The 27,510-nt window shown below is 44.0% G+C and overlaps 1 protein-coding gene across 1 annotated transcript in view; it reads left to right on the top strand.

Moving 5' to 3' along the window:
- The window catches only part of LOC120055016 (substance-P receptor-like), a 31,317-nt gene extending 4,045 nt beyond the window's left edge, over positions 1-27,272 (top strand). Inside the window, exons 2-5 of the mRNA XM_039002863.1 lie at positions 7,273-7,467; positions 20,312-20,462; positions 23,184-23,380; positions 26,903-27,272. Coding sequence (XP_038858791.1) covers positions 7,273-7,467; positions 20,312-20,462; positions 23,184-23,380; positions 26,903-27,272 — 913 coding nt within the window. The remainder of the gene's footprint in view (positions 1-7,272; positions 7,468-20,311; positions 20,463-23,183; positions 23,381-26,902) is intronic.
- The last annotated feature ends 238 nt before the right edge of the window (positions 27,273-27,510 follow it).

Here is a 27,510-nt window from a genome sequence, read left to right as displayed (position 1 = left end):
GAAGAAAGTTCTTTGTTTCTAGCCATTTTGAGCCTGTAATCGAACAGATACTCCAGATACTCAACTAGTCTAAAGAAGGCCAGTTTTATTGCTTCTTTAATCAGAACACCAGTTTTCAGCTGTGCTAACATAATTGAAAAAGGGTTTTCTAATGATCAATTAGCCTTTTAAAATGATAAACTTGGATTAGCTAACACAACGTGCCATTGGAACACAGGAGTGATGGTTGCTGATAATGGGCCTCTGTACGCCTATGTAAATATTCCATTAAAAAACTGCCGTTTCCAGCTACAATAGTCATTTACAACATTAACAATGTCTACACTGTATTTCTGATCAATTTGATGTTATTTTAATGGACAAAAAATTAGCTTTTCTTTCAAAACAAGGACATTTCTAAGTGACCCCAAACTTTTGAACAGTAGTGTATGTGTATTGGATTATAATAATTAAGGATATATTGCTTCAAATCTCTGTCTTCAGTGGTTTAGGTTGTGGGCTGTGGGCTGTGGGCTGTGGGATGTGAGCTGTGGGTAGCATTAGATTTAGGTTGTCTATGGCTGGTGTCCAGCGGGAAGTGCTGACTGCTGGAGTAATGAACGCAGGGTAGGGCACACAAACACACGCACACACACAATGGTTGGCAACTGCTGCATATATATATATATATAGTATATGTCTCCGGCAGGAATAGAAATCTTCTCTATCAATCAGCATTACCCCTCTCTGCACCCAGCCTCTCACCACCCGTCAGACCTGGGTTCAAATACTATTTGAAAATATTTCAATTACTTTATCTGTGCTTAATTGACCATGCCACTTAATTGACCAACGTATAGTCCCAATACTGTAAACCCCACCCATTTGGAACCCCAGACAGGCAACAACAAACACTCAAAGTATTTGAAAGATTTCAAATAGTATTTCAACCCAGGTCTGCCACCGGGCTCATTTCCTCCCATCTGTTGATGGAGATTTTATGTAATCTTCAGCAAAACAACAGTACCCCCTGAGAGCACAATGAACTGGGAAATAGATTCCTGATCAAATTACAGCCTTTAAACCAAAACAATTCAAAACAGAAAAAACACTGCAAGCGTGAAGGTTAAATATTGTGTTGGCACCTCTGTAGAAGGAGCCTATACCTTAAAGACTTATAGCTCTCCACGAGAGCAAGAGAGCACCCGGACAGAGCATCTGCCTGTTGTCTTTATTGGAATATTCCTTATGTATTAAGCGGCTTTGGTGGTTTAGATGTCATTGCCGGATCATTAGACCTGTGCCTCTCTCATTCATTTATACCAGGGACGGACAATTGGGATTGGGGTGTGGGCCACAATCCTCATGAGGGGCCACTGTTGCAATTCTATACATTTTACCACAGGGTGGAGAGAAATGTTTGCAGTTTTTAATATTATATCTGAGTGAGAGTGACTAACAAAATCAATGGGGACCCCTGGGCGGTAATTCGAACATGATTACTATGAGTTTAGATAGCTGGCTTGACTAATTAACCAATCTAAAAAATGTTAGCTGACATGGGCTAATTGAGTGACTATCAGCAACTGACATGACAAAAGAAAAATTGCTCATGCAAAACCAAATTTTGAAATTGCACCTTGTGTATTCTACTATTCTAACTCGCAACAGTAAATTGAGACTCCGACTGAGTTTTTTGGGGGGGAGGGGGGAAATTTAACCGAGGTTCTTCAAAAGAGGGGTCACGTGCCCCAGTTGCCCATACCTGATTTATACCATCTTCCAGTGTGGTCTGCTATTGCCCAGACACATTCGCAACAAAGCCAGGTTGAAAACCGAGAAAGTAAGTGAGGTGTAAAACAGGCTTGAAAGAAAGTGAGACAAAGAGGGATGCTGCCGACACTCCAGGCAAACAGTAGATACAGAAAAAAGATTGAATTTCTAGTTTAAAAAATGACAAAAGGATTCCCAAAACCGTGGTTCCATGCTGTTGTTGTAAGGTTATACAAAATAAAGAGAAATACAGGGGTTTGTATTTGCTGTGTGTTCATGTGAACATACAGTATGTAAATCTATGCATTTTTATGCAGGTGGTGAACAGAAAACAAGCTGGCATCAGTCACCAGCAGCTAACCCACACTATCCCTGTAAGCCAGGCCTCTATATGCTTTTCAAAGAGTGTTGTCAGAAACACAGCTGAACTAAACCCATACCATGGAGAAGCAGCATTGTGAGTATCACTTGAAACAAGATAGGGGATTCCGAGAGCCGTGTGGTAATGGAATGAGCCAGGTATAGCAGATAGTCAAGATGTGACCGATAGTTGTGTTGGACTACAGAGAACGTTTGAAATCAAAGATTATTGGGAAAATGTCCAAATAGAAGATTAAATGGGGCTATTAGGTGGATTAAGATGTTGATTAAATCTCCAAGTTAAAGACATTGCACTCTCAAGTGCCGCTCGTTAGGTCAGTAGTCTATTGATGGAATGGGACTTGCTTGGGGTTGCATGCCAAATTGCAACCTATTCCATATAGTGCACTACTTTTGAACAGTCACTGGTCCTATATAGGGAATAGGATGTAATTTGAGACTAGGACTAAAGGGTTATTCCACCAAATATATACCTTTGATATTTGAAGTAGAAATAAAAAGGTTGGAACCGGTTCAGGGAACAGAGCCGAAAACCGGAAAATAACGAAATTATTTGAGGAACAGAACCCGAACTGAAAACGAAAGTGATCCATACTGTTCTGGAAGAGAACGTTCTTTTAAAAGCATGGGAACTGGTTAATAACGTTATTTTACGTTCAAGGCATTTTTTTCCAGTCCCTCAAAAATCACAACAAAGCACCCACTGTGTCACTTAGAAACTTATTCCAGCGTCTGCCTGCCAGCTGGAAATCTTTTCCAGTGGGTGTGTTTGTGTGTGTAGACTACCTGCCCCTCCCTTCTGAAGCATAGGTTACTGTAGCCTACTGACTATGTTACAAGCATAATTCAGAAATTAGGGAGAGACCTTTTACTGCAATGGGCTAAATCAGGATCACACAGAGTGTTTCTTGGTAGTCTTAAACAAATCTACTTTGAAACAAAAGTATACACCTCACACACATGCTTATGGGCTTAAAAAAGACGACACCTGTACCATGTCAAATATACAATTGAAATGTATTGCATTTTGAGTTTGCATCCCAATATTACACTTTATATACATCAAAGAAAGCTGAAATATAACAAATAATATAACGTTGATTAATTATGAAATTATGAAAAATATGAATAACATTCCACCCATGAAGCCACTAGGTCATTTGACTGCAGGAAAGGGCTATATAGAGAAGAATGGATTTACTTTTTCAATGCTAGTTAAGGATAGGATTTTACATTAGATTGATTAACTACAAAAATGTAAGACGTTTTTAATTCTAGTTAATAAATGATAGCTAGCTATCATTTGCTCTGGCCCAACTGTCACGACTTCGACCGAGGCAGGCTCTCCTTCCCGTTCGGGTGACGTTCGGCGGTCGTCGTCACCGGTCTATTAGCTGCCACTGATCCTTTTCTCCCCCTCCCTATGTGTTTATTGGGTTCACCTGTTTTGTATTAGGGTTAATTAGTTGGGCTTATTAGTCAGCCGGCCCGCACGTTTCTTTGTGCGGGATTGTTTGTTTGTAAGTAGTGGTGTTGGTTTTGTGCTACGTGTTTACTGGACTGTGTTCGTTTCCCCCGTGTCTGGGGTTGGTTAAGAAGTACACCCAGTGTGTTAGTAGGGTGGCCTAGTTTGTCCGTGTTCATTAAAGAACATTTGTATTTGCACCTGCTGTTTCCTGCGCTTTGACTTCACACTCCGACACCCAGGTCTTACACCAACATTAAACCAACTCAGAAGTTCAAAGACATTAAAAGTTCCTCCATAGAAGCCGCTCCTCCGTATGTATAATTCTGTGGGCCTAATTCAGATAATGCATGTCATAACACAATGCCCAGCACTTCAAGGTAAGATTCCTCCATCCTCTCTCGCTCTCTCTCACCCTCAAAATTTCAGCTGCATCTCACGCCTTACACTGACTGGCAGCACAGTGTGTGTTTTGTCTTTCATTATGATTAAACCATGCAGTTATCGACTTTCTTATACAGATTCAATCGCTTACCCGCTCCACAGCAAGCTGCTCTATCCGCACTGATTGGTGAAGTAAATTAATTTCGAGCTAAATGTAAAAAAAAAATATGTTTCAGAGGTTTAAAAAGGAACAGAAAGGAATGATATAAACCGTTACTTTTTTGATTGTTTGAACCAGTTCAGAATGTAATTGTTTTGGTCGGAACAGTGGAACGGAATGAAAAAAATAATGGTTCTGTTCAGGATGAAACGATTGGAAAATAATTCAGTTCCAACCCCTGGAAGAAATTGTGCACAAATATTGAATTTTAAAAACCTGTTATATTAAACGAAGTGCCCTTTAACATAGACCACATGGAAAATAAGTGTATGGAAACTTCTGACTTCAACTGTATGTACAGTTGAAGTCAAAGTTTACATACACCTAGGTTGGAATCATTAAAACTCGTTTTTCAACCACTCCACAAATGTCTTGTTAACAAGCTATAGTTTTGGCAAGTCGGTTGGGACATCTACTTTGTGCGTGACACAAGTCATTTTTACAACAATTGTTTACAGACAGATTATTTCACTTATAATTCACTGTATCACAATTCCAGTGGGTCAGAAGATTACATACACTAAGGTGACTGTGCCTTTAAACAGCTTGGAAATTTTCAGAAAATGATGTCATGACTTTAGAAGCTTCTGATAGGCTAATTGACATCATTTGAGTCAATTGGAGGTGTTCCTGTGGATGTATTACAAGGCATACCTTCAAACTCAGTGGCTCTTTGCTTGACCTCAGAAAAAAATTGTAGACCTCCACAAGTCTGGTTCATCCTTGGGAGCAATTTCCAAACGCCTGAAGGTACCACATTCATCTGTACAAACAATAGTACGCAAGTATAAACACCATTGGACCACGCACCCGTCATACCGCTCAGGAAGGAGACACGTTATGTCTCCTAGAGTTGAACGTACTTTGGTGAGAAAAGTGTAAATCAATCCCAGAACAACAGCAATGGACCTTGTGAAGATGCTGGAGGAAACAGGTACAAAGTATCTATATCCACAGTAAAACGAGTCCTATATCAACATAACCTGAAAGGCCGCTCAGCAAGGAAGAAGCCACTGCTCCAAAACCACCATAAAAAAAGCCAAACTACTGTTTGCCACTGCCTATGGGGACAAAGATCGTACTTTTTGGAGAAATGTCCTCTGGTCTGATGAAACAAAAATAGAACTGTTTGGCCATAATGACCATTGTTATGTTTGGAGGGAAAAGGGAGAGGCTTGCAAGTCGAAGAACACCATCCCAACCGTGAAGCACGGGGGTGGCAGCATCATGTTGTGGGGCTGCTTTGCTACCGGAGGGACTGGTGCACTTCACAAAATAGATGGCATATTGAGGAAGGGAAATTATGTGGATATATTGAAGCAACATCTCAAGACATCAGTCAGGAAGTTAAAGCTTGGTCGCAAATGGGTCTTCCAAATGGACAATGACCCCAAGCATACTACCAAAGTTGTGGCAAAATGGCTTAAGGACAACAAAGTCAAGGTATTGGAGTGGCCATCACAAAGCCCTGACCTATATCCTATAGAAAATTTGCGGGCAGAACTGAAAAATTGTGTGCGAGCAAGGAGGCCTACAAACCTGACTGAGTAACACCAGCTCTGTCATGAGGAATGGGCCAAAATTCACCCAACTTATTGTGGGAAGCTTGTGGAAGTCTACCTGAAAAGTTTGACCCAAGTTAAACAATTTAAAGGCAATGCTACCAAATACTAATTGAGTGTATGTAAACTTCTGACCCACTGGGAATGTGATGAAAGAAATCAAATCTGAAATAAATCATTCTCTCTACTATTATTCTGACATTTCACATTCTTAAAATAAAGTGGTGATCCTAACTGACCTAAGACAGGGAACATTTACTTGGATTAAATGTCAGGAATTGTGAAAAACTGAGTTTAAATGTATTTGGCTAAGGTTCATGTAAACTTCTGACTTCAACTGTATTATATAATGTATTATTCGACATTAGTGTTACAATAGTACTCATAGGAATGGGTAATTGTTTACAAGTTGCTAGCTATCCCCTAAAGCCATCCCGAAAACCACATATTTTCCATCTTCTTCTGAGTCTGGAAGCGTAACAAATTCAACGGGAAAATACATTCAACGTGCTCAAGAAACTCTTGCTACATTGAAACATTGAAGGTTCCTCAAAGAACCCCTCAATTAACCAAAGGTTCAAATATAAACCCATTGACTGCAATGGTTCCTTGTGGAACTCCAGTGTTTCTTGAGAATCTCGAGTTCCTCGAGTCACCCTTAATTCTAAGAAGATGAGGATAAGCTTTTACTCTGTCAAAGGCATACAGTCTATGACTCAAACTAAATTGAGACGGGGAGGATTGCATAGTCCCTGATGCTCAGAGGGGAAGAATAAAACATTAGCGTTTTAGTTTGATCAATAGTGTCAATTTGTGTGTGTGTGTGTGTGTGTGTGCAGAGGTGGAAAAAAATACTCAATTGTCATAATTGAGTAAAAGTAAAGATACCTTAATCTAAAATGACTCAAGTAAAAGTGAAAGTAACCCAGTAAAATAGTACTAGAGTAAAAGTCTAAAAGTAAGTACAGTGATGGAAAAAGTACTAAATTGTCTTACTTGAGAAAAAGTAAAAGCAAATACTATACATCAAATTCCTTATATTTAACAAACCAGGTGGCACAATTTCCTTTTTTAGAACTTTTTTTGACAGCCAGGGGCACACTCCAGCACTCAGACATAATTTACAAAGGAAGCATTTATGTTTCGTAAGTCCACCAGATCAGAGGCAGTAGGGATGACCAGGGACGTTCTCTTGATAAGTGTGTGAATTTGACCTTTTTCCTGTATTGCTAAGCATTCAAATTTTAACTAGTACTTTTGGGTGTCAGGGAAAATGTATGGAGTAAAAAGTACATAATTTTCTTTAGGAATGTAGTGAAGTGAAAGTAAAAGTAGTCAAAAATATAAATAGTAATGTAAAGTACAGATACCCCAAAAAACTGCTTAAGTAGTACTTTAAAGTATTTTTAATTAAGTACTTTACACCCCTGTGTGTGTGTATGTGTGTAGATCATCACCTTGTATCTTCCTGAACATGTTTCACCCTCCTTTCTCTCCTCTTTTCCTAGGTACATGGCCATCATCCACCCCTTGCAGCAGCGTATGTCGTCCACAGAGACCAAGGTGATCGTGGGGGTGATCTGGGTGCTGGCTCTGCTCCTGGCCTTCCCTCAGTACTACTACTCAGTGACAGAAGAGCTGCCTGGACGAATCATCTGCTACATCGAGTGGCCCGAATACACTGGCTGCGACTACAGAATTATGTGAGTTTCCTTTATAAGTGTGTGTATGTGTGAGAGAGAGAAAAAGAGAGAGAGCGAGAGTGTGTGTTTGTGTGCGTGGGCATTTCCACTAATCACTAAACTAAACACTCCTGATTACTTTGAATGGAGAACAAATGCATGAGGGTTGTTGGTAAACACTAGCCAGTAAATAAAAGCAGCATGGAACAAAAATGCTTTGTTTCTTTTCTGTTTCTCGATGAAAGAAAAAACACCAAAAGCTTTTTATCGAGTATATCTGTGTAGGGAAAATATCACTTCAGATGTAAACAGTAGAATACACAACTATACAGTTTACTCTTCTCTCACTATTTATTAAAGCCGATGTAACGTTTACCATTCCCGCACTGCTTATTAAAGCAGCAGTTTGACTCTGTTTTAAATACAATGCTAATGATGACTGTTATCGAAAGCAGCGGAGAGTTAAGGCCCCCCTGTGTCGACTTCTGCATGTCTTCAGCAGAGCATATAAAAGATAGACCAAGACATTCTGCTGTTCACTATTCTGTTGCCTAACAGATCAAATATTTTATTTACCTTCACTATCAATTCCAAATTCCTCGAATTGTGTCTCCACTCAAGAGCAGCTTGGGTTAACCATAAAAAGCTCAATTCCATTATCTTCTAGCTGTCCAAACGCAGGGCTGATTTCATATTATCCTCTTAGCTCCATCCATCGAAAGCAATAAAAAAACTGAAAGGACTGAGAGAACATCCCAAATGGCACCCTTTTCCCTTTATAGTCCACTTCCTTTGTCTAGGCCCATATAGCTCTGGTCGAAAGTCGTGCACCATAAAGGGAACGAGGGTGCCATTTGAGACGCAGACTAGACTGAGAGTGCAGGCAGACTACATACCCTGTGTCTAACCTTAACAAAACATTGTTGGAAGGAAACAGAGTATTATTTATTGGTGTGATTGCGAAGCCACTAGACATATTCTGAGCTGCAGTATCAGGTGAATATGGGTAGCCAGATATTGAACAGATTATTATTTGTATTGTAGGGGGCTTTGGCAGTTTAGATGTTATTGCTGAATCATTGGATCTGAGCCTCTCGCATTCATTCTTCCATTCACCCCTCTCTCACCTCTCATCTTTCACACTGTTTTGATGTGCTTCATAGATGAACATGAAGCAGGAGAGTGACACCATCAGACACGTGTCTGACTGAGTGATATTCTGCCCAACCTTTCCTCTACATTGCTTCCTTCCTTACGTTACCAAAATAGAACGGAAAGATTACGGTTGTCATACCCTGATTCAGAGGGTTGGGTTAAATGAGGAAGACACATTTCGGTTGAATGCGTTCAGTTGTACTCACTAGGTATCCCCTTTCCCTTTTTCAATGAGCAATACAATTATAGGCGTGAAGTGCTATATATATATATATATAAGGAGTTAATGTTAGCACTTCACACCTATAATTGTATGCTGTATTTGATTTGTGCTGTGGGGAACAGAATAGCAAGTCTGTCACCGGGACCGCTTCCCAACGCTCTCCTTGGTTCTCTTCACCCCATAATGTACGGCAAACTAAAAGCTGTGAAGCAGTGGAGGCTCCTCAGAAGAGGAAGGGGAGGCCCATCCTCGTCAGTGAATTTCATACAAATAAAAATAGTGAAACATTAAAAAAGTTAGCCTTTTTAGATAAAACTAAGCTAAATATATTTACATCCCCATATCATTGATTAAAACACACTGTTTTGCAATGAAGGTCTAGAGCAGCCTCAACAGCACTCTATAGCGTAGCACCATGGTGTAGCCTGAGGACAGCTCGTTTCCGTCCTCCTCTGGGTACGTTGACTTCAATAGAAGAATTAGGAGACTTATGGTTCTCACCCCCTTCCATAGACTTACACAGTAATTATGTCAACTTTCAGAGGACATCCTCCGAGCTCTTGCAGTATTTACTGACATATTGTCCATCAAATCAGAGGATCAGAGAATGAATCTAGTACTGAAAGCATAAGCTACAGCTAGCTAGCACTGCAGTGCATAAAATGTGGTGAGTAATTGACTCAGAGAGAGAAAGGCAATAGTTTTGAACAATTTAATTTCTTTAAAAATGAAGGAGAATCAATAGAGAGAGCGAGAGAGAAAGAGAGAGATAGAGAGAGATATTTCGTAGCATTTCTTTTTTCACTTTCAGTTTCACTTAGCAAGCGAATGCAGATAGCTAGTTTAGCCTACTCAAACACCCGGCTCAAACAGAGAGGGATGCTATGTTAGCTAGCTGGCTATGCCTATCCAACACTGGAACTCTTCCAAGTCAAGGTAAGCTTTTGGTTTTATTAATTTATTGCCATCGGGTCCCACCGGTATAACTGCTAAACTGCTTGCTGACTGTACTGCATGATTGTAGCGGGTTTACTAATGCATTAGTTCTAGTAGTTATGTTGACTATGACGTTATATGGTAATATGCTAAAATGGTGATAATTATATAGGCTGTGTGTAGCAGTTAGTGGTTATGATATGAAGGTTTGGCTTGGAAATGTTTTTTTTGCCTGGTCACAGACAGATGATGTGTTGTGCACTGAAGTCCACAAGCGAAGGGGAAAAGTTAGAGGAGGAGAGCAAGTAGATGCGAGAAGGAATTATACAACGAGCAAAATGATCATGCTGTTTGTATGTGGCTGCTATTAAAGTGAACTGTGTTTGCGTGTGATAAGAGTGTGTTAATTCCGCCGATTCTGTTTAAAAACATTTCTAAAACGTAAGCAAACGGAATAAAACGGGGATAAACATACCCAAATTTGTCCAATGGAACCTCTTGTTTGCAACTGTTGGACTAATAATTAAAGCCTAGATGAGCTAGATGCAGGCAAGAGTGTGCAAGGCGGTATTGAATGTGTCACTGTCTGTCACCTTGATTACTAAAAATGTTTTTTCGACCTGTGCATCTACGTTGTAAACGTTCATTCATGTAGCAACCTCATGATGGGTATAGGGAACAGTTGAGTATCATGTAGTAGCCTAAACCTATTGATGTTACATTGAGCTGGGTGAATGGAATATGAATGACAGTCATCCAATATAATGTAATAGAAATAAGGCCAGACTCATGAAAAAAATGAATCGTCCTCCCTAATTTTAAAGGTCACTGTCACGATCGTTGGAAGCATACTCAGACCAACGTGAAGCGGGATCTGGGTCCCACATCTTTTATTAGAAATAAGTGAACCACACAACAAAACAATAAAGACTAAACGAAACGTGACGACAATGGAGTGCTAACATGCAACTACACATAAACAATATCCCACAAAACACAGGTGGAAAAATGATACTTAAATATGATCCCCAATTAGAGACAACGATAGCCAGCTGCCTCTAATTGGGAATCATAACAAACACCAACATAGAAAACAAAACTAGAACCCCACATAGAAAATATAAACTAGACTAACCCCCAGTCACGCCCTTACCTACTCCACCATAGAAAATAAGGACTATCTATGGTCAGGACGTGACAGTCACCGACCGCCACTGCTGTGAAAATGTATTACACTGTGTGTGTGTGTGTGTGTGTGTGTGCAGTGAGCTGTCCAGTGAGCTGATAAACGCACAGCCTCCAGCTCTGATCTGATCACAGCAGCCCCTCTGCTCTCAGCCCATCAACACCACAGCATTTTAGGGTTGCTTTCTTTGTCTCCAAATGCCATTGTCATTCAGTCTGGCTGTCCAGGCTCCCACCCTTCCACATTGTAACCATTTGTCATGAATAGCACGATGGCAATTACAATGTTCATGTAGGAATCGCTGTGGCACTTATTACTTTTTAAATAAAACTGTAATCACTGACACATCAGGGCTAAGTGAGCGGAGCTTTGGTGTGGTTGTAATTCAGCCAGCCCGTCCGCTGCTGTAATTGACACATCTGATTATGGCTGACCCTCCAGTCCAAGTATTGTGTGGGATGGTGTGTGTGTGTGTGTGTGTGTGTGGTTGTATGTGTGTGTGCTGCCCCTCTGCCACCGTCGCTATGGCCCCCTCTCAGTGAGCAGGAATTAGGGAGTAAGGCCACGGGGAGGGTATAAATAGCAACGTCACAAACGTACCGAAGATTCAGTTTCCAACAGTATGATCACACACTCAGACAAGTACGCTAGACCTTCACACACGCCCGTGTGCGGGTTTGAGCACAGCCGCATACACAGCTGTGCACAGACTTTTTCTATACACAACTTGATTCAGAGCGATAGACATACAGTTATACCCCCCCCCACACACACACACACACACACAGAGTTAGACACACAGTGACCCCCCCCCCCCCCACACACACACACACACATTGAGAGAGAGGAAGAGAGGGTGAGTAATAGAGAAAGAGAAAAAGACACACACAAAGTGACACACAGACCATCCTGCGCAAGCACACCCCGTTCTCTCTGTCCCCCCCCTGTCCCCTAAATTGGGTACCTAAAGAGCTTGTCTTTGACCTATGCCAGTAAGCCAGCAGCATTGTGCAGGGTGTCACGTTACCTCAGCCACTACATTCATCTCCCTCTGCAGACGCCCAGGCTTCATTCTCTTCTCCCAGCAAAGTCAAAAGAACAGCAACAGCGGCCCACACATGGCGCAACAGAACACAGACAATCTTTGAGATCCAGTCTAGAGCTCGGCTGGACAGTCAGGCAGGAAGAGAAGACAGAAAATTAATGAGCAGCAAGTACTGTACATGGTGAATATTAACTGGGTGGGCTATTGGACTTTGATGTGCTGGGTGTAACTGTAAACTGTAACGTTGATGTATCATTCCTCCCATTGTGACTTTATTTGGCAGGATTTTTATTGATAACTGTGCTGTGACAGTTAGGTGACAGACACTCACTTCTCTTTTCTGCTAGCCCAGCGAGCAGGAGGCAGGGGGCAGGAGGCTGGAGGGAGAGGAGACGAGAGGATGGGGGAGAGAGAGGAGAGGAGACGAGAGGAGGAGAGGAGAGGAGAAGATGGGAGAGGAGAGGCAGGATGCAGGCAGCCACCGGGCTCATTACGTATTCCGGGGAAGTTTGCTCAAGGCCGCACTGATTTTTGTAAATTGCCTTATACCCACAACAGGCTCTACTGGAAGTACTGACAGTTCATTAAACGGACAATAGTTTTTAAAACCAAATGTACATTTTTCTACAAACTCCCACCAAACTGTGTGTGTGTGTGTGTGTGTCTCTGTGTGTGTGTGTGTGTGTGTGTGTGTGTGTGCGTGTGTGTTTAAGCATTTTCATTTGTAGGATCTTAATTTGATCACCTTGTTGCAGGAGAACTTCTGAAGTTTCTAATTTCCACTTTGAAATTTCAGACTTAATGTTCCCTTATGAAATTTGTATCAACCCCTACAAAGATGTCCAATAATTATAATCATCATAATAATTCACATTTCCTGTGTCTGCAGGATTATTTTCCTGCTGTAGCAAACTGGCTAAAATATCTTACATCTATACACTTCCAGGTAGAACTCAGGTAGAACCCTTTTGCGATCCATGTCGAAAGGGTTCTACATCAGTGGAGGCTGCTGAGGGGAGGACGGCTCATAATAATGGCTGGAACGGAGCAAATGTAATGGCATCGAACACATGGAAACCATGTGTTTAATGTATTTGATACCATTCCATTTATTTCGCTCCAACCATTACCACGAGTCCGTCCTTCCCAATTAAGGTGCCACCAACCTCCTGTGTTCTACATTGAACCAAAAAGGGTTCTACCTGGAACCAAAAATGGTTCTTCAAAGTGTTGTCCAATTGGTACAGCTGAAGAAACCTTTTAGGTTGTAAATAGCACCTTTTTTTCTAATAGTGTATGTGTGTAACTGTACGTGTTTGACAGTTTGTGTGCATGCATTTGTGTGTGTTTCTCTGTGTATGTCTATGGCATGTCTGTGTGTCAATGCATGGGTCTGCCTGGTGAGTGTGTCTGCATGAATGCGTCGACGACATGTGATATCCTCAGCTGCTTGTGATGGGTGTTGCAAAATTCTAAAATGCTGTCTGACTCACAGTCTCCAAGTGAAGTGATCCTGATAAGGACCTGCAAACAGTCAGATCCTCAGCCTGCCAAACCAAAACACACTGACAAGCCCTGCTACCTTTTGAAATATTCCCCTGAAGAAAATAGTTATCCTAGTGACAACAACAACCCTGAAAACTGTCGGAGAAATTAAACACATGCTTTGCTGACAGAGTCATAGGGAGGTAAGTATGGAAAAGCTGGCCTGATATACACATTCTTTCTATGTGTCCGTATTTGGAAGTCCTTCAGTGTGCGTCCCAAATGGCACCCTATTCCCTATGTAGTGCACCATATAGGGAATAGGGTGCGATTTGAGAATTCTTTCATGTTGAGAGAGAGAGAGGGATGAAAATATGGCACCGTTGTTATTGGTTTCTCTGTTGTAACAAATACACTGAACAAAAATATAAACTCAACATGCAATAATTCCAAAGATTTTACTGAATTACAGTTCATATAATAAAAGCAGTCAATTGAAATGAATTCATTAGGCCCTAATCTATGGATCAGAGCAACATGCATAGAGTCTCCTTCGCATAAAGTGGATCAGGCTCTTGATTGTGGCCTGTGGAATGCTGTTCCACTCCTCTTTAATGGCTGTGCGAAGTTGCTGGATATTGGTGGGAAATGGGTGACATGTCTGGTGAGTATTCAGGCCATGGAAAAACTAGGACGTTTTCAGCTTCCAGGAATTGTGTACAGATCCTTGCGACGTGGGGCCGTGCATTATCATGCTGAAACATAAGGTGATGGTGGCGGATGAATGGCACGACAACGGGCCTCAGGATTTCGTCATGGTCTCTCTGTGCACTCAGCTTGCCAAAGATAAAATGCAATTTGTTCGCGCTCCGTAGCTTTTGCCTGCCCATACCATAACCCCACCGCCACCATGGGGCACTTTGTTCACAACGTTGACATCAGCAAACTGCTCACCCACACAACGCCATACACGCCATCTGCTCTGTACAGTGGAAATCGATGATGTTTACAACGCCGAACTGCAGTCAGGTGAAGACCCTGGTGAGGACGACAAGCACGTAGTTGAGCTTCCCTGAGACGGTTTCTGCAAAAATGATTTGGTTGTGCAAACCCACAGTTTCATCAGCTGTCCGGGTGGCTCGTCTCAGACTGTCACGCCAGTGAAGAACACGGATGTGGAGGTCCTGGGCTGGCGTGGTTACACATGGTCTGCGGTTGTGAGGCCGGTTGGACGTGCTGCCAAATTCTCAAAGCGACATTGGAGGCGGCTTATCGTAGACAAATCAACATTCAATTATCTGGCAACTACTCTGGAGGACATTCCTGCAGTCAGCATGCCAATTGCACTCTCCCTCAAAACCTGAGGAATATGTGGCATAGTGTTGTGTGACAAGACTGCACCTTTTGGAGTGGCTTTTAATTGTCCTTAGCACACGGGGAACTTGTGGAAGGATCATGCTGTTTAATCAGCTTCTTGATATATCACACCTGTCAGGTAGATGCATTATCTTGACAAAGCAGAAATACTCACTAACAGAGAAGCAAACAAATGTGTTCACAAAATTTGAGCTAAAATAAGCTTTTTGTGCATATGGACAATTTCAGGGATCTTTTATTTCAGCTCATGAAAACATGGGACCAACAATTTACATGTTGCTTTTATATTTTTGTTCACTATAAAACAAGACTTTATCTGAGGAAGTACTGCCTACCGGTTCTCCAAAGACAGTACAGTATGAAGATAGGCAGAAAATGGCTTCTCCAATAGAAATCCCCAATCACACTTGTAGGCGATGTCACGGCGTCATTGGCTAGCTGAGCTCATGTGCAGAAACACATCATCGGGTCTAACGGTCGTCTCGCGCCGAACTGCGTGTGGTCAGGCCATCAAATCAAAGGCACTTCTTCGATACAAAGTTGTTTTGACTAAAATAACATCAGTTTATCTCTTTAACAAGGTTGTTTTATAAGACATTGGCTCGAACCAAGAAAATGAACAAGTAAGGAGGCATGTTTAACTTCTATCATTTACTTCTCAAACCCCAAACCCTGGCCTGGTCTGCTTGGTCTGTTTCACAAGTGTTACCGGCAGTCTCGCGATGTTGCTCCTCTGGGTTTAGAAACTTGGTGTGTTCTCCTTTGAATTTAATTCATATTATTTACAAAAAGCAAGTGTTAGGGAGCTGTGACAGTTAATTTCACAGATCTCAGTCAAAAAAGTCAGTGGAAGTCTGTACAGGAGCCCACCCATTACCAATTTGCTGCCTGTACTCCCTCATGCAGTTCCCAAACATTTCACTGTAATAATCACTGGTAACAGACTGTGAATGCCATTAAAGGGATATTTCAGGATGTTGGCAATGCCCTTTATCTACTTCCCCAGAGTCAGATGAATTCGTGGATACCATTTTTATATCTCTCTGAGGAAGTTGCTATGTTGCGTTAGCGCAATTGCTAACTATTGTTGACTGGAACAGCTAGCATGCTAGCTGTTCCTATAGACTTCCAGCTGTTCCCATAGACTTCCAGTCATTGAGGTAATGCTAGTTAGCATTGATTCGCGAAACTACCTATAACTTCCTTCATACTGGACACAGAGACAAAACAAAATGGTGTCCACGAGTTTATCAGACTCTAGGGAAGTAGATAAACGGCTTCACTGAAACAATTCGGAGGTATACCTTGAATATTGGATTCCTCGGCAAACACAAACAGATGCTTTCCACAGTCGTCTTACCTTTTATATCCAAAAAACTAAAACACTGCATGCATCATCACTAAAGAACAAAAAGGTACAACAGAGCTTTTGGGGAGGAAAACCATTGATGCAAAAAAAAGATAAGCCTTCAAGTCAATTGGCTGAATTGCAGCTTCTCTCTCTTTGGGCTCATTTATTATGCCTTGTGTACTGTGTGTGCCAGGTTTGATCCTCTGGTGCACCTGCATTTTGCTCAGTAGGCCGGTATGAGGGCCTGAAGGCTGATGTTATGTCTCTGTCCTCCTGGGCGTTCTATCTGATTATAATAATTGTCAGAATTTTCCTTGTTTAAAAAAAACAAAAAACACAGACTTCCATGGAAGTCTCTGGGGAGGAGAGACCGGCTACTGTGTCTGATAACCAAGCCATTAACTCGTATTAACTGAATCTGAGCTGTCTTAATTTGTTATTTATTATTGGAAAGTTAATTATGGGGGGAGTTAGTTCCTTTGCCATGTAAATATAGAAAAATGTTCTCAGAATAGTTGTATTAGATATGTTTGCTCGATAAGGAGGCCCTTATTCATACCCTATTACTGTTGCACCTGACCTAAAGATACAGTTACCTGATAAGAATCCCATCCGAACCCACACACCTATCTGATCCCTTTTTTTGACTCTATGTGTCACGTTCCTGACCTGTTTTCCCTTGTTTTTGTATTTATTTAGTATGGTCAGGGCGTGAGTTGGGTGGGTTGTCTGTGTGATTTTATGTTGGGATTTTGTGTGTTCGGCCTGGTATGATTCTCAATCAGAGGCAGCTGTCAATCGTTGTCCCTGATTGAGAATCATACTTAGGCAGCCGGGGTTTCACGTGTGTTTTGTGGGTGTTTGTTCTTGTGTCAGTGTTTCGCCACACGGGACTGTCACGGTAGTTATTTTTGTTATTTTGTATCGCATATTGTTTTGTTATATATTAAATCACTATGGAAACTAACCACTCTGCGTATTGGTCCGATCCTTCTCGCCTCTCCTCGTCCGAGGAGGAGGAAGAAAATGACTATCGTTACAGAAACACCCACCAACAAAGGACCAAGCGGAGTGGAAAAGGGCAGCGACAGCAGCAGCAGAAACAGACACAGGACTCCTGGACTTGGGAGGAGATCCTGGACGGCAGGGGAATATCGCCGTCCCAAGGCGGAGTTGGAGGCAGCGAAGGCAGAGAGGCCATGGTATGAGGAGGCAGCGCGGCGACGCGGTTGGAAGCCCGAGATTCAGACCCAAAAATTTCTTGGCGGGGGGGCACACGCGGAGTGTGGCAAAGCCGGGTAGGAGACCTGAGCCAACTCCCCGTGCTTACCGTGGAATGAGAGGGCGTCGTACTGGTCAGACACCGTGTTATGCGGTGGAGCGCAGGGTGTCCCCAGTACGCGTGCTTAGTCCAGTGCGGGCTATTCCACCTCGCCGCACTGGTCGGGCTAGGTTGGGCATCGAGCCGGGTGCCATGAAGGCGTACATGGCACCAGCCTTACAAATGGTGTCCCCGGTTCGCCAGCATAGCCCAGTGCGGGCTATTCCACCTCGCCGCACTGGCAGGGCTACGGGGACCATTCAACCTGGTAAGGTTGGGCAGGCTCGGTGCTCAAGAGCGCGTGTACTCCTTCACGGTCCGGTATATCCGGTGCCACCTCTACGTACCAGTCCTCCGGTGGCAGCCCCCGCACCAGGCTGTCTCTCCGTCTTCTCTCTCCAGTTGCTCCCACCTGTCCAGCGCTGTCAGAGCCTTCCTCCTCTCCAGCGCAGCCAGAGTCTGAGCTGCCTGCCTGCCCAGCGCTGCCTGCCTGCCCAGCGCTGTCTGAACTGCCTGCCTGCCCAGCGCTGTCTGAACTGCCTGCCTGCCCAGCGCTGTCTGAACTGCCTGCCTGCCCAGCGCTGTCTGAGCTGCCTGCCTGCCCAGCGCTGTCTGAGCTGCCTGCCTGTCCAGCGCTGTCTGAGCTGCCTGCCTGTCCAGCGCTGTCTGAGCTGCCTGCCTGTCCAGCGCTGTCTGAGCTGCCTGCCTGTCCAGCGTTGTCTGAGCTGCCTGCCTGTCCAGCGTTGTCTGAGCTGCCTGCCTGTCCAGCGCTGTCTGAGCTGCCTGCCTGTCCAGCGCTGTCTGAGCTGCCCGCCTGTCCAGCGCTGTCAGAGCTGCCCGCCTGCCCAGCGCCGTCAGAGCTGCCCGTCTGTCCCGAGCCGCCAGAGCTGCCCGTCTGTCCCGAGCCGTCAGAGCTGCCCGTCTGTCCCGAGCCGTCAGAGCTGCCCGTCTGTCCCGAGCCGTCAGAGCTGCCCGTCTGTCCCGAGCCGTCAGAGCTGCCCGTCTGTCCCGAGCCGTCAGAGCTGCCCGTCTGTCCCGAGCCGCTAGAGCCGCCCGCCAGACAGGGCAAGTCAGAGCCGTCCGCCAGACAGGAGCAGCCAGAGCCGTCCGCCAGACAGGAGCAGCCAGAGCCGTCAGCCAGCCATGACCAGCCAGAGCCGTCAGCCAGCCATGACCAGCCAGAGCCGTCAGCCAGCCAGGAGCTGCCAGAGCCGTCAGCCAGCCAGGAGCTGCCAGAGCCGTCAGCCAGCCAGGAGCTGCCAGAGCCGTCAGCCAGCCAGGAGCTGCCAGAGCCGCCAGCCAGCCAGGAGCTGCCAGAGCCGCCCGCCAGCCAGGAGCTGCCAGAGCCGCCCGCCAGCCAGGATCTGCCAGAGCCGCCAGCCAGCCAGGAGCTGCCAGAGCCGCCAGGATCTGCCAGAGCCGCCCGCCAGCCAGGATCTGCCAGAACCGCCCGCCAGCCAGGATCTGCCCCTCAGTCCGGTGCTACCCCTTGGTTCAGTGGGGTTGATATGGAGGGTGGTTGTGGTTAGGAGGCCACGGGGGCGATTAAGGAGGCGGGAAAAAACATTGTTTAAGTGGGGTCCACGTCCCGCGCCAGAGCCGCCACCGCGGACAGACGCCCACCCAGACCCTCCCCTAGAGTTTAGGAGGTGCGCCCGGAGTTCGCACCTTAAGGGGGGGGGGGTTCTGTCACGTTCCTGACCTGTTTTCCCTTGTTTTTGTATTTATTTAGTATGGTCAGGGCGTGAGTTGGGTGGGTTGTCGATGTGTGATTTTATGTTGGGATTTTGTGTGTTCGGCCTGGTATGATTCTCAATCAGAGGCAGCTGTCAATCGTTGTCCCTGATTGAGAATCATACTTAGGCAGCCGGGGTTTCACGTGTGTTTTGTGGGTGTTTGTTCTTGTGTCAGTGTTTCGCCACACGGGACTATCACGGTAGTTATTTTTGTTATTTTGTATCGCATATTGTTTTGTTATATATTAAATCACTATGGAAACTAACCACTCTGCGTATTGGTCCGATCCTTCGCGCCTCTCCTCGTCCGAGGAGGAGGAAGAAAATGACTATCGTTACACTATGTCATCTTTCACTGATGTCCTCCCTGTCTCCGCTTTTCTTCCAGCTCCCTGTTGATTACAAGTATTTTCCAAAATAAAGGAAACATCAACATTTATATGGCATTGGGCCATCATGACCCAGAACAGCTTCAATGCACCTTGGCATAAATCAGTGTATCCCAAACTCGGTACTGGGGACCCCAAGGGGTGCACGTTTTGGTTTTCACCCTAGCACTACACATCTGATTGAAATAATCAAAAAGTGATGATTAGTTGATTATTTGAATCAGCTGTGTAGTGCTAGGGCCAAAACAAGAACATGCACCACGTTTGGGAAACTCTATTGGAGGGATTCTTCCATGATAAATTCTATAATTTAGTGTTTTGTTGATAGTGGTGTAAAACGCGGTGTCAGGCACCCCTCCAGAATCTCCCAGAAGTGTTAATTGGGTTGATTTCTGGTGACTGAGACGCCATGAAATATGGTTTACTACGCTATCATGCTCATCAAATCATCAAATTGCTGAATTAACTCAGGAACCACACCTGTGTGGAAGCACCTGCTTTCAATATATTTTCTATTTTTCATTTACTAAAGTGTTTCCATTATTTTGGCAGTTACCTGTATGTGTGTGTGACTGTGCCGATCTTCTTCCCCTTTCCTGTAGGTACAATGTAGCGGTGCTGTATGCTGATCTTGTCTTCCCCTCCCTGTCGTGTCCTGTAGGTACTACATGTGCGTGACAGTGCTGATCTACTTCCTGCCTCTACTGGTGATGGGCTGTGCCTATCTGGTGGTGGGCCTCACTCTCTGGGCCAGTAACATACCTGGAGACTCCTCTGACCGCTACAAGGAGCAGCTCACTGCCAAACGCAAGGTACAGCACACTGTAATAAAAGGTACAGCACACTGTAATAAAAGGTACAGCACACTGTAATAAAAGGTACAGCACACTGTAATAAAAGGTACAGCGCACTATAATAAAAGGTACAGCGCACTGTAATAAAAGGTACAGCGCACTATAATAAAAGGTACAGCACACTATAATTTAAGGTACAGCGCACTATAATTAAAGGTACAGCGCACTATAATTAAAGGTACAGCGCACTATAATTAAAGGTACAGCGCACTATAATTAAAGGTACAGCGCACTATAATTAAAGGTACAGCGCACTATAATTAAAGGTACAGCGCACTATAATTAAAGGTACAGCGCACTATAATTAAAGGTACAGCGCACTATAATTAAAGGTACAGCGCACTATAATTAAAGGTACAGCGCACTGTAATAAAAGGTACAGCGCACTATAATTAAAGGTACAGCGCACTATAATTAAAGGTACAGCGCACTATAATTAAAGGTACAGCGCACTATAATTAAAGGTACAGCGCACTATAATTAAAGGTACAGCGCACTATAATTAAAGGTACAGCGCACTATAATTAAAGGTACAGCGCACTGTAATTAAAGGTACAGCGCACTGTAATAAAAGGTACAGCGCACTGTAATAAAAGGTACAGCGCACTATAATTAAAGGTACAGCGCACTATAATTAAAGGTACAGCGCACTATAATTAAAGGTACAGCGCACTATAATTAAAGGTACAGCGCACTATAATTAAAGGTACAGCGCACTGTAATAAAAGGTACAGCGCACTATAATTAAAGGTACAGCGCACTATAATTAAAGGTACAGCGCACTATAATAAAAGGTACAGCGCACTGTAATTAAAGGTACAGCGCACTGTAATTAAAGGTACAGCGCACTGTAATAAAAGGTACAGCGCACTGTAATAAAAGGTACAGCGCACTGTAATAAAAGGTACAGCGCACTATAATAAAAGGTACAGCGCACTATAATAAAAGGTACAGCGCACTATAATAAAAGCTACAGCACACTATAATAAAAGCTACAGCACACTATAATAAAATGTACAGCATACTATAATAAAAGGTACAGCGCACTCTAATAAAAGGTACAGCGCACTCTAATAAAAGGTACAGCGCACTGTAATAAAAGGTACAGCGCACTATAATTAAAGGTACAGCGCACTATAATTAAAGGTACAGCACAGTAACCCTGGGTTACACCAGCCCAGCTCACAGCCAAACACAAGGTACCATACACTAACACTAGGTTTAAAGAAATAGCGTTGACCATAGTATTATATCATGGATGTAAGGTACAGTTTCTTTTTTTTAATGTCCATTAATTATAATACACATAATAATTCACATTTCCTGTTGGTGCAGAAATATTTTCCTGCTGTAGCAAACGGGCTCAAATTAAGATCATATATCTGTACACTAACACATTTACATTTACATTTAAGTCATTTAGCAGACGCTCTTATCCAGAGCGACTTACAAATTGGTGCATTCACCTTGTGATATCCAGTGGAACAGCCACTTTACAATAGTGCATCTAAATCTTTTAAGGGGGGGGGGGGGGGGGGGGTTAGAAGGATTACTTTATCCTATCCTAGGTATTCCTTAAAGAGGTGGGGTTTCAGGTGTCTCCGGAAGGTGGTGATTGACTCCGCTGACCTGGCGTCGTGAGGGAGTTTGTTCCACCATTGGGGTGCCAGAGCAGCGAACAGTTTTGACTGGGCTGAGCGGGAACTGTACTTCCTCAGAGGTAGGGAGGCGAGCAGGCCAGAGGTGGATGAACGCAGTGCCCTTGTTTGGGTGTAGGGCCTGATCAGAGCCTGAAGGTACGGAGGTGCCGTTCCCCTCACAGCTCCGTAGGCAAGCACCATGGTCTTGTAGCGGATGCGAGCTTCAACTGGAAGCCAGTGGAGAGAGCGGAGGAGCGGGGTGACGTGAGAGAACTTGGGAAGGTTGAACACCAGACGGGCTGCGGCGTTCTGGATGAGTTGTAGGGGTTTAATGGCACAGGCAGGGAGCCCAGCCAACAGCGAGTTGCAGTAATCCAGACGGGAGATGACAAGTGCCTGGATTAGGACCTGCGCCGCTTCCTGTGTGAGGCAGGGTCGTAACACATCAGGGGTATTGTAGGGTAAATATTTACTGTGGGGCTCTGGGAAAGATTAGACGATGTCAGAATTGAGTACAGTAAGTATGCATGGGTTTACACCATGGTAACCTATGGTGTACATGCTCTACTAGCTACTGTACATCAACATGACCCAAGTGAATTATCAGTAAGGGTATGTGGAGTTTATGGGGCTAACTGTATCCCTCTATGGCTGCATTTACAGAGGCATTCCAATTCTGATAGTTTGCCCAATGTTTAAAAAAAAGCACAATCGTATGAGCCCTTGTCAAAGTCAGTGCACATTATAGGGAACATGGTGTAATTTGGGAGAAGAACTTGAACAGCTTGGCTTCATCACCTCCAGGTCCAGCCAGGGAGAACGTTCTTATTTCTCTCACACATACCCTTTATTTCCTGTTGTCTTGACCCCACAATATAAAATTACATTTTGATTCAACAATGCCATGTATGTCATTGAAATGCCTCCTGAAATGACTGAATCGAACTCAGAATTACAGAACTAATTTAATAGGATCTCTGTCATTAGAATTTGAATGAACCCCAATCCTGTGGTTGATCTGTATCTCTGTCTGTGATAGGTGGTGAAGATGATGATCGTGGTGGTGTGTACATTTGCTATCTGCTGGCTGCCCTACCACGTGTACTTCCTGCTCCATCTGTTCTTCCCCCTCCTGTTTGAGACACTCTACATCCAACAAGTCTACCTGGCTGTCATGTGGCTGGCCATGAGCTCCACCATGTACAACCCGATCATCTACTGCTGTCTCAACGACAGGTAGGTACACTACAGAGGAACACACACAGGTGCGTGCAAATGGCACACACACAGGCACATAGGCACGCACACACACAATGGGTAAATCAAAATGGTTTAAAATTCTCTTACCTGTTTTTTATTAGGTAGATTATTTATTAATTGCATTATTTATATGTTGAGGAACATTCAGCACATATTATTCATAACCTTTACTTATGTGGTGAAGGCAAAATTAGAAAAAAAAATGAATTCCTGCATGAACAACAACTACTTGCTCTAATATGACTTGTTACAGTTTTTTTATCGCTTTGGTGCAATTTTCACAATTGTGTGGTACAAAACTCAAAACAGATCATCAAAAAGGCAGTTGTTTCAAAACTCTAAACACAAAATCATAGTCATTTTTTCACCAAACTTAATCAGTTTTTCATCTAGAAATACATGTTTCACATTGCAATACATTTTCATATAAAGTAATTGCCTTTCACAATGCAATGCTCACATTACTTTTGATATGATTCTCTTCTATTTTGAAAACATTTTACTATTACTTAATTTGACTGATGATCACTTAAACATTTGGTAAACCTATAGATGTAAACTGGTTTGTCTACTGCAGATTTTGAGAGCTAGATCATGAAAATGTACGTCTGTAAAGTTGAAACATAAAAGTATGATATGCTTGAATGTAATACTATGATGATGACTATTATGATTTTTTATTTTACCTGATGTTGACAAGCCCACATGAAAAAATAATATAGTGTGTACTGTGGTAGGAATACTATAGTATTCACTGTAGTGTTTTTGCAGACTTTAATGTAGTATTCGCTGAGGCATACAATGATTTCTATCCAGACCTATGTCAGGTTTGGATTCGCCATGCCAAAAGGTTTTTCCCTAAGTGCATGAACAATGAAGATATTTACTGCAATTTCGATGAGAACCTATGGCCAAATGCTCAAGACAGGCTTGATGCAAACTAGTGCCATCTAAACATTGTTTCTTTCGTGTCTTTCATTTGATTACATTGTGAAAGATGTCTTCAATGATCACAGATTTGATCACACATGAGATTGAATCCTGCTACAACGGCTCTGACGCTCGTCGGATGTGGCAGGGCTTGAAAACTATTACGGACTACAAAGGGAAACCCAGACGTGAGCTGCCCAGTGACGCGAGCCTACCAGACGAGCTAAATGCCTTTAATGCTCGCTTCGAGGCAAGTAACACTGAAGCATGCACGAGAGCACCAGCTGTTCTGGATGACTATGTGATAACGCTCTCAGTAGCCGATGTGTGCAAGACCTTTAAACAGGTCAACATTCACAAAGCCACGGGGCCAGATGGATTACCAGGATGTGTACTCAAAGCATGCGTGGACCAACTGACATTTTCAACCTCTCCCTGATTGAGTCTGTAATACCTACATGTTTCAAGCAGACCACCATAGTCCCTGTGCCCAAGGAAGCAAAGGTAACCTGCCTAAATGATTACCGCCCGTAGCACTCACGTCGGCAGCCATGAAGTGCTTTGAAAGGCTGGTCATGGCTCACATCAACAGCATCCTCCCGGATACCCTAGACCCACTCCAATTCGCATTCCACCCCCAACAGATCCACAGATGACGCAATCTCAATCGCATTCCACACTGCCCTTTCCCACCTGGACAAAAGGAACACCTATGTGAGAATGCTGTTCATTGACTACAGCTCAGCATTAAACACCATAGTGCCCTCAAAGCTCATCACTAAGCTAAGGACCATGGGTCTAAACACCTCCCTCTGCAACTGGATCCTGGACTTCCTGACGGGCCACCCCCAGGTGGTAAGGGTAGGCAACAACACATCTGCCACGCTGATCCTCAACACTGGGGCCCCTCATAGGTGTGTACTTAGTCCCCTCCTGTACTCTCTCTTCACCCACGACTGCGTAGCCAAACACGACTCCAACACCATCATTAAGTTTGCTGACGACACAACAGTGGTAGGCCTGATCACTGACAACGATGAGACAGCCTATAGGGTGGATGTCAGAGACCTGGCAGTGTGGTGCCCGGACAACAACCTCTCCCTCAATGTGAGCAAGACAAAGGAGCTGATTGTGGACTACAGAAAAATGTGGGCCGAACAGGCCCCCATTAACATTGACGGGGCTGTAGTGGAGCGGGTTCGAGAGTTTCAAGTTCCCTGGTGTCCACAGCACCAACAAACTATCATGGTCCAAACACACCAAGACAGTCGTGAAGAGGGCACGACAAAACTTTTTCCCCCTCAGGAGACTGAAAAGATTTGGCATGTGTCCCCAGATCATCAAAAAGTTCTACAGCTGCACCATCGAGATCATCCTGACCGGTTGCATCACCGCCTGGTATGGCAACTGCTCGGCATCTGAGCGTGAGGCACTACAGAGGGTAGTGCGTACGGCCCAGTACATCACTGGGGCCAAGCCATCCAGGACCTATATAATAGGCGGTGTCAGAGGAAAGCCCATAAAATTGTAAGAGACTTCAATCACCCAAGTCATAGACTGTTTTCTCTGCTACCGCACGGCAAGCGGTACCGGAGCACCAAGTCTAGGACCAAAAGGCTCCTTAAAAACAGCTTCTACCCCCCAAGCCATAAGATTGCTGAACAGTTAATCAAATGGCCACTGGACTATTTAAATTGACACCCCCCTCCCCCTCCATTTGTTTTGTACACTGCTGCTACACCCTGTTTATTGTCTATGCATAGTCACTTCACCCCTACCTACATTACAAATGACCTCTAACCTGTACCCCCCGCACACTTACTTGGTACCGGTACCCCCTGTATATAGCCTCGTTATTGTTATTTCATTGTGTTACTTTTTATTATTTTTACTTTATTTCATTTGGTAAATATTTTCTTAACTCTTCTTGAACTGCACTGTTGGTTAAGGGCTTGTAAGTAAGCATTTCACAGTAAGGTCTACACTTGTTGTATTCGGCGCATGTGACAAATAAAGTTTGATTTGAATTATGGAATGTGATGTTCAGTCAATTTTAATGGGTAGTGCAAGTGTATTGCTGAATGTGAAAACAGTGTAATGTGCTGTAATTTACAGTACTGTAGCATACTTCATTCAAAGGGCAATTTTGAAACCTGTATCTTCCATGTTTGCTATTGTAAATATGGTTAATTCACTGTGGTGGTAAATTATATGATGAACCAACCTCCCATTGTTTTTCCTAACAACCACCTGCCGGCTGTCTGGTGTCTCTGAAAGATGCCTATTTCACACTAGGTTATGGCTGAGTGTCATTAAAGTACAAAACGAAAATGTGAGAGTTAGTTACACTGCTAGAGAACTGCCAGGGTCTAAGTCATGAAACATTCTGCAGCACCCCTCTCCTCTCCACATCTGCCTCCACTCATTTTCCATCAAACTCTTTCCTCTTCTTCTTACTCTATATCCTCAGCTTTTTCACATTCCCCTTTAAAAAAAATCTGTCCTCCTGGTCTCTCGTTTATCTGTCTGTGTCTGTCCTGTGCTCTCTGTCTCTCTGTCCTTCCCTAGGTTCCGAGCTGGCTTCAAGCAGGCATTCCGATGCTGTCCCTGTGTTCCCGCTGGCTCTTACGAGGGTCTGGAGCTCAAGTCCACACGTTACCTACAGACCCAGACCAGCATGTATAAGACCAGTCGCATGGAGACAGCTGTGTCCGCCGTGCCGCACGTGGTCGACGACTTGGAGCCTCCCAGGTTCGGGGCCCTATCTGGGGCCGGGTGTGAGGCCGGGGCGCGGGTGGTTGGCGGAGGGGGCGTGGGGTTGTGTGCGGCGGCACCCAGGCGCTCCTCTCTGGACCTGACTTCCAATGGCTCTTCGTCCCGCAGCATCTCCAAGACCGTTTCGGAGACCTCCAGCTTCTACAACAACCTGCCTGAGTAGGGAGGGGAGAGTAGAGTCAAGCACCGCTGAACACGCTCTCACAATATCTGCCAACGGGGACCGTGTGCATGTGTGTTTTTGTGTGTGTGGCCGTGAACGTGTTTCTGTGTGAGTGTACATTTGTGTTGGTGTGTGGGTTCCGTCCATGTACAGTATATCACAAAAGTGAGTACACCCCTCACATTTTTGTAAATATTTGAGTATATCTTTTCATGTGACAACACTGAAGAAATGACAC

This window comes from Salvelinus namaycush, chromosome 1, assembly GCF_016432855.1.
Source record: "Salvelinus namaycush isolate Seneca chromosome 1, SaNama_1.0, whole genome shotgun sequence".
In the NCBI taxonomy this organism is placed as follows: domain Eukaryota; kingdom Metazoa; phylum Chordata; class Actinopteri; order Salmoniformes; family Salmonidae; genus Salvelinus; species Salvelinus namaycush.
This window is presented reverse-complemented; position numbering and strand designations above follow the sequence as displayed.